This window comes from Pecten maximus, chromosome 8 (assembly GCF_902652985.1).
Source record: "Pecten maximus chromosome 8, xPecMax1.1, whole genome shotgun sequence".
Lineage (NCBI taxonomy): Eukaryota > Metazoa > Mollusca > Bivalvia > Pectinida > Pectinidae > Pecten > Pecten maximus.
In genome coordinates this window covers 39,199,307-39,207,007 of record NC_047022.1, presented here as the reverse complement: position 1 = coordinate 39,207,007, position 7,701 = coordinate 39,199,307, and the positions used below count along the sequence as shown (strand labels likewise).

Here is a 7,701-nt window from a genome sequence, read left to right as displayed (position 1 = left end):
GACTTTGGTTGGCCCATTAAAAGCTGGATCAGGCTTACGAAGCTGGCGGACCAGTCTGGTCTTGTCTTCAGTGTCTTTCTCTCCTTTCCATTCCGGAGCTGTCCATGTGAATTTCTGGAGAATCAGTATTTTCTTAAAAGCCATCCTGGCATATCATTATTCCCATAGGAGAATAGAGTAAAATCATATAAACAAGTCCATCACCACATACACTCAAAATATTCAGCTATATACACAGCTAAACATTAAAATCTTATGGTATTGCAGCAACAGTTCCTTAAGGTATAGTGTTAAAATAATGGCCGTTAGCCGGTCAATAACGATTGATAAGACAGAGGTTTATGGATAAAAGCTGATAGGGCCCCGGTAAGTGCTAAAAGTGCTACAAAACCTAGCTCGGACCGAGTGATAAGAGTTCTACTAGGGGTAGATGATTAAAAACCCTTTGCAGACCGGGTGATTATACTTTAAAAGTCAACTAAAGCCCCTAAAATTTGTAATGGTGAGTTGGTATATAAAAGGATTTAAAAGTTACTTGCAGAGGTCATATTATGCTGTATATTGTGGCTCTGGTATGTTCTACCCCTCTCCCTGCCTTTGCTGTGTGTGGAAATCATGTCTGGCATGAGTCTCCTTAATGTCTCTAAGGATTTGCACTATATCACATTTACACACTGCCAATTGCGGATAGTATTTTGGCTCTTTTAAGGTGGAGGGAATAGCAGAGGATCCGTGATAGACTCTCTAATTCCTGTAAGTTCCTTTTCTTGAGGATCAGGCTCTCCCGTATGGACTTTGAAGTAGGGTCCAGAAGAAGCTGTACGAAGAGGTTCTTGCTTTTGATGTCATTTACAGCGTTCACACCCCCGATTTTTGTGAGCAAGCTTTCTAGTTTTTGCAGGTGCCTTGATCTCGTTGTTTCCAGACTAGGACATCGAGTTAGGAAGTGTTAGATGTTTTCATCCTGTTTACATAACATAACAAACATGTCTGTTCGTGATTGCTGTTGCTAAATTTGAGAATATAGGTGATGGTAACTAGACGTGCTTTGATTTCTGCTGCTTTGACATCTTTGACAGATAATCCTACATTAACCCATATATTATGAGCTTGGTAAAGGGCAAAGGGTTGGTCTTGTATCTGAAGGAAGCGCAGTGAGGATTGTCTTTCTCGATTTTCTTTGCAGGTTTTTCCCAGTGTTCATTTGTAGCTGAGTTCAGCATTCTTTTCCATGGCCATATTTTTGAGGATTTTCAAGAATCGACCACGCCGAAGGGAGTTTGTATTTCTCGCGTAACCGTGAAACACGTGCGGCAAGAGTTGAGCTGTAAACGCTACTCATCAGGAGCGATCTACGGACAATGGCATTTTCAATGGAATCTGGTTTATTTTCCAATGTGATACTGATGGGCTCAGCGCCGATTAGAATGCGGTGAAAGCTGGATCAGGCTTACGAAGCTGATGGACGAAGTGAATGATATATACACTTACGAAGCTGGTGGACCAGTGGATGCTATATACACTTACGAAGCTGGTGGACCAGTGGATGCTATATCACACTTACGAAGATGGTGGGCCAGTGAATGCTATATCACACTTACGAAGATGGTGGACCAGTGAATGCTATATCACACTTACGAAGCTGGTGGACCAGTGAATGCTATATCACACTTACGAAGATGGTGGACCAGTGAATGCTATATCACACTTACGAAGCTGGTGGACCAGTGAATGCTATATCACACTTACGAAGCTGGTGGACCAGTGAATGCTATATCACACTTACGAAGATGGTGGACCAGTGAATGCTGGATCAGACTTACGACGTTGTAGGACCGATGTATCAGTTAGTTGATGCATTAAGGTAACACTGGGCTAGTTAAATTGCTTACATGCATTGAAATCTAAAAGCAGTGGTTTCATCTTAAATACATGCATAAGATATTTAATGAATAACAACAATCAAATATATTTCATAATTTTAATTGAGCTGATTGTCTCTCTGTCCCTCTAGCCGTCACACAAGATTTGTTGTAGAGAGGTATGTCCATTACACAAACTAACATTCTAGTGTCTGTCAAATTATCCACAGGGATGAATTCCCTACTAACAGTCCATTTATGTATTACATGTATACATACACTTCATATTTGAATTGTTGCTTGGAAATTTCCCCGTAAGATAATCCATACACCTTTACGACTGGCAAGAAGTTACAATTATATTATTCTTATTGCTTAATTTCATCCTTTATGAGAAGACAAATTTACATTTATAGTGAAAGCTGACTTTAACAACATTGGAATGGACTGCATCAATATGTCGGACATGACTGTGTCGACAATTCAGTGACAGCAAAGAGAGTGGAGCATATCACACTTCTAGGGATATGTTCAGATGATAGGATGTCGTCAAAGTCAGTGGTCCGTAACGTCAGCTTTCATTGTAGTAAAAGAATCTTCAAAGGGAGCATCATGCACTCAGCCATTTACTTCAATTATGATAATTTCAACATCACTTTTTACAAGTTTCCTGACATTGTGTCCTTGCTAAGCATGATCTAATGGAAGCATTGCGTAGGAATACAGTTTGTACGTTCAATACAATAATCATGGTATGATAAGCCTTTAATGTAAAATTAAATTCTACAATGTATTGTTGTAGATTTCATAATTGAATTCTACGTCAATTCATTGCTGTAGATTTCAAAACTAAATTCTACAATTCATTGCTGTAGATTTCAAAATAAAATTCTACAATTCATTGTTGTAGATTTCAAATTTAAATTCTACAATTCATTGTTGTAGATTTCAAAATTGTGCTACATTAGTTGCATTTGTTAATAAATTGAACATACCCTGAAAAACCAAAATTTGATATTGTGATCCAAACAAACTTAAAAATTACCCTTTTCATAATGACTTTAAATAAAAAACAGAACAAATTTCGACTTTCTATAAAAAGCATACAGTAAACAATCCTATTTAAGCTGTTAGGTTCAATTAATTAAGTGTTTTGGTGGTTATATCTTCTCCCAAAATACTGATTATGTGATTAAGCTTTTAAGATATTATTTTTTTCTGTTATTGTACAGATACTGTCATTATCACGGTGGGGAAACTACGTCACAAATGTTACTAAGAGACGAACAAGATAGCGAATGCATTTCTCGCTTCTTTAAGCTGTTAGCTGTTCTTGGTACGTCTGTCTTAATTTTTACATATATCTTGCGACTTCCCATTTATCATTACGCTCAAAAGTACATTTGATTCATCCAAGATTCTTTGTCTGGCAACAGATTATTGACAGAATTTGTGGTTGTTTCAGACATTCAAAGACAATCCTTGTATACTCGTAACTTTGAAGGTGTTTTCGTCAGGACAAACACCTGAAATTGTAGAAATAATTCACACATAAATACCCTTAATAACATTTGTCGTTTTTCAACCAAAAATGTCGATTTACTAGTAATAGGCGAATGGTGTTTAAATAACGTGTTTTTGAAATTATTCTATCTCAATATTCTGTCTAAACTTAAATTGTCGGATGAAACAACGACCTGACGAAAACACCGTCAAAGTCACGAGTATACGAGGATGGTCTTTGAATGATTGAAACAGCCACATATTCTGTGAATAATCTGTTGTCAGACAAAGAATCTTGAATGCATCAAATGTACTTTCGACCATATCGATAAATGGGAAGGCGCGGGATGAGAGTAAAAAGTAAGACAGACTAACCGACAAGCGTGAGAAGCATCCGCCATCTTGTTGTTCTCTTATAGTAATGTTTGTGACGTAGTTTACCCATCCTGATTATGCCAATTTACATTTTGAAAATGCACAAAAATTTGTGCATACAATTACACTCTCATACTTTATCAAATCACTTTCAACAGAAAGCAGGTACTTGTTGTTTAGGTCCACATTTATCTTACATTTTACCCGTACATGTGGTCCACAAGTTCTTAACACGACTCAGAAGCAAATATCACATTTCAAACGGAAACAAGAACAAAGTAACACATATACATAGGTTAAAATGAAATACTCTTCAATTTTCACATCAATTAAAATACTTCTTACAAAAACATTATAGTCTGTATAAATATTAGCTTGTATATAAGTCAGGATATATAGATATATCTTAATGAAAAAATATGTGACTCCTTCTCCTCATAACTACTAGTAGTTTTTATTCGAATAATTCACTGAGACATAATGTAAATATGGGTATCTTAGCCCTGTCTTTCAATAAACAGTACATATATACTTGTTGTCATTATCCCGAATTTACATCCAAGATTTTACTGTAATTGTGTAATGTTCAGTTTTTGATTAATGTAATTATGCTAAATTTACATTTACATTCGAGATTTTACTGTAATTGTGTAATATTCAGTTTTTTATTAATGTAATTATGCTTAATTTACATTTACATCCGAGACTTTACTGTAATTGTGTAATATTCAGTTTTTTATTAATGAAATTATGCTTAATTTACATTTACATTCAAGATTTTACTGTAATTGTGTAATATTCAGTTTTTTATTAATGTAATTATGCTTAATTTACATTTTCATCCGAGATTTTACTGTAATTGTGTAACGTTAAGGTTTGTTTAATGTAATTATGCTAAATTTACATTTACATTGGAGATTTTACGGTAAATGTGTAATTTCAAGTTTTTTTTATTTATGCTGAATTTACATTGACATCGGAGATTTTACTGTAATTGTATAATATTAAAGGGGCATTTCTTTGTTTGAATAAAGTTTAGGTCGTCAAAATCAAACTTACTGGAATATATGTATTTTTTCGAAATGGTAAAAGTTAAAATCTTTACATTAATAAGGCAATTTTATTCTCAAGATAAATCAAAGTTCTTCGAGTATTAAGTCCTGAAAATTCTTCATTTGACCCGAAGTATCACTAATTACCGCAAAAACATACGGTATTTGTAAATGATAGGCCTTTTCCCTGTACAGTTTGGCGTTAATTTCATTATTTGAAGGCACAAACACTCTATAATCATCGTTCTGATATAGATTTCATCAATGGAAATTGTGCATGTTTCTGCTGTGCAAAAGAAGGAATGCCCCTTTAAGTTTTTGATTAATGTGATTATGCTTTATGCTGAATTTACATCGACATCCCAGATTTTAATGTAATTGTGTAACATTAAGGTTTTGATTATTGTAATTATGCTGAATTTACATTTAGGATTTTAATCAGTGTTAATATGTAGCATTCCCAGTTAACTTTGACTTATTTTTATGGTTCCCGGTAGTAATGTTATCATTTACAATACCAGAAACTGTCATTAAGGATAATTCTGGCTGAAAAAGACTCTATCTTACTCCTGACTACCGACAAACTACAGATATAAAGATAAGTGAAATCTGGCCAAGATCATACACTTTCCTATCACTACACAAACATGGCCAGTATGTCTTGAACGACCCAACATCACACTATTATAAACCAAAATCTAGCATCATTAGGAATGTTAAATGGATGGCACTTAATTTCAAAATAAATAAAAAAAGGAAAATGTTCGGATTTCTACAAGGTCCTCAGGGTCAGGGCTATATATAAATATTTTCTCTCAACACTTAGCGAAACATATACTAATTAAACAGGTTTGTGAATGAATACATGTATATTAATAAATAAACAAAGCACCATACCAAGCACAATAACAAACAAATACAGCAAAAAACATGGTAATATACAAAATTATTACCATTTTATACTGTATGTAAGCTGACCTCACACTCATCACGGGTGTCATCCGTCATCACATCATCACTTTTCAGGGTACTAATTTCTAACTGAATTAACAAAAAAAATTAATTAATCATCCTTCAAACAAACACTTAGAAAATGATATCAACCTGTTACAGACTTCGACATTTGAATAACTAGATTTGACTGAAGACAACATAGCTACCCGTGTGGGTTGAAATTCAGAATTAGCTTTTAAATATTAGTCAGAGGTCATGGCCAGGGTCAAGGTCAGCAGGTCCACAAATGTGGTATCAATAGAAAGGTCGTGTTACATGTTTAAAAAAAACTTTTACCTAGCTGAAGGGTAAAGCAATAGCTCTCCTTCACAGAAGCCCGCCGAGTTGTAGCTGGTAGCTGATTCTAATAAGATTACTCATGCTTCTCACATCAAAATATACCTACACAAACAAGACCTATTCTGAGTGTGGGGAATACATCTAACTCTGGTAACCATAGCGACAGGTTTTAAAGAATACTATCATGATGTTTGTCAAATGTGTCCTTCCTGTTTTTGTACTAAGTTTATGATTTTTACAGATGCTGAGGTTGTCACCAAGAGTCATCACCCTTTAAAGGAATGTTAGTAGGCACCAGAGTTGTCTCCCTTCACTAAGAATAGACACCGGGGTTGCATCTTTCCACTTTAGCGAAACCTCAGATGAAGAAGTAAATGTTGGACTCAGAAGCCACCGTCTCTAGAGTACTGGTGATCAACATTGATGCCACCCCACTGAAGAATCTGTTTGTCTGGGTTCTCATCCCAGTTGGTGTCCAGTCGAAGCTACAAATACAACAGTTTTTATTGGTAATCAAAATGGTTTTATCATCACATGGTGTATTAAATACCAGACTTCAGACTAATAAAGTAAAGATGCTTCATCACAGACAAACAGTATTTACGACCAATTGACTAAATTACATACCCTACACTTTTACCACCATCTTAATGTTTGTGCTTCTCATTTTATCTATTAAATTTCAATAAATAATTAATTGCATTTTGAAGGGTTTTTATAATACTTCAAGCTTAATAAGGTTATCTACTTTTTGGCTTCACTCAATCCCTTTATTTCTTATCTGATTTTTGGCATCACTCCATCCCCATATTCATAATCTTATTTTCTGCCTTCTAAACTATCATTTTATTTTCATTTTATGGTGATAATAAGATGTATTTCTGTACCCTGGGTGGATTTTCATGCATTTTTTGTGTGACAAACCCTGATATGATGTAACTGCTTGGCTATGCATGAATAATACCCAAAGTCAACACCATAATATCTAAAACAAATGATAAAAACATCTAGGAATCGCACTGAAAGATCAGCAAACATCTAGATATCACACTGAAGGATCAGTTAACATCTAGATATCATACTGAAGGATCAGTAAACATCTAGATATCACACTGAAGGATCAGTAAACATCTAGGAATCACACTGAAGGATCAGTAAACATCTAGACATCACACTGAAGGATCAGTAAACATCTAGATATCACACTGAAGGATCAGTAAACATCTAGATATCACACTGAAGGATCAGTAAACATCTAGGAATCACACTGAAGGATCAGTAGACATCTAGGAATCACACTGAAGGATCAGTAAACATCTAGATATCACACTGAAGGATCAGTAAACATCTAGGGATCACACTGAAGGATCAGTAAACATCTAGGAATCACACTGAAGGATCAGTAAACATCTAGATATCACACTGAAGGATCAGTAAACATCTAGGAATCATACTGAAGGATCAGTAAACATCTAGGAATCACACTGAAGGATCAGTAAACATCTAGATATCTCACTGAAGGATCAGTAAACATCTAGGTATCACACTGAAGGATCAGTTAACATCTAGGGATCACACTGAAGGATCAGTAAACATCTAGGGATCACACTGAAGGA

General features: G+C 35.0%; 1 protein-coding gene across 1 annotated transcript in view; it reads right to left on the bottom strand.

Moving 5' to 3' along the window:
* Positions 1 to 1,967: 1,967 nt before the first annotated feature.
* LOC117333470 overlaps positions 1,968 to 7,701 on the bottom strand; it is a 41,150-nt gene continuing 35,416 nt past the window's right edge. Inside the window, exon 12 of the mRNA XM_033892773.1 lies at positions 1,968 to 6,570. Coding sequence (XP_033748664.1) covers positions 6,469 to 6,570 — 102 coding nt within the window. The 3' untranslated portion in view covers positions 1,968 to 6,468. The remainder of the gene's footprint in view (positions 6,571 to 7,701) is intronic.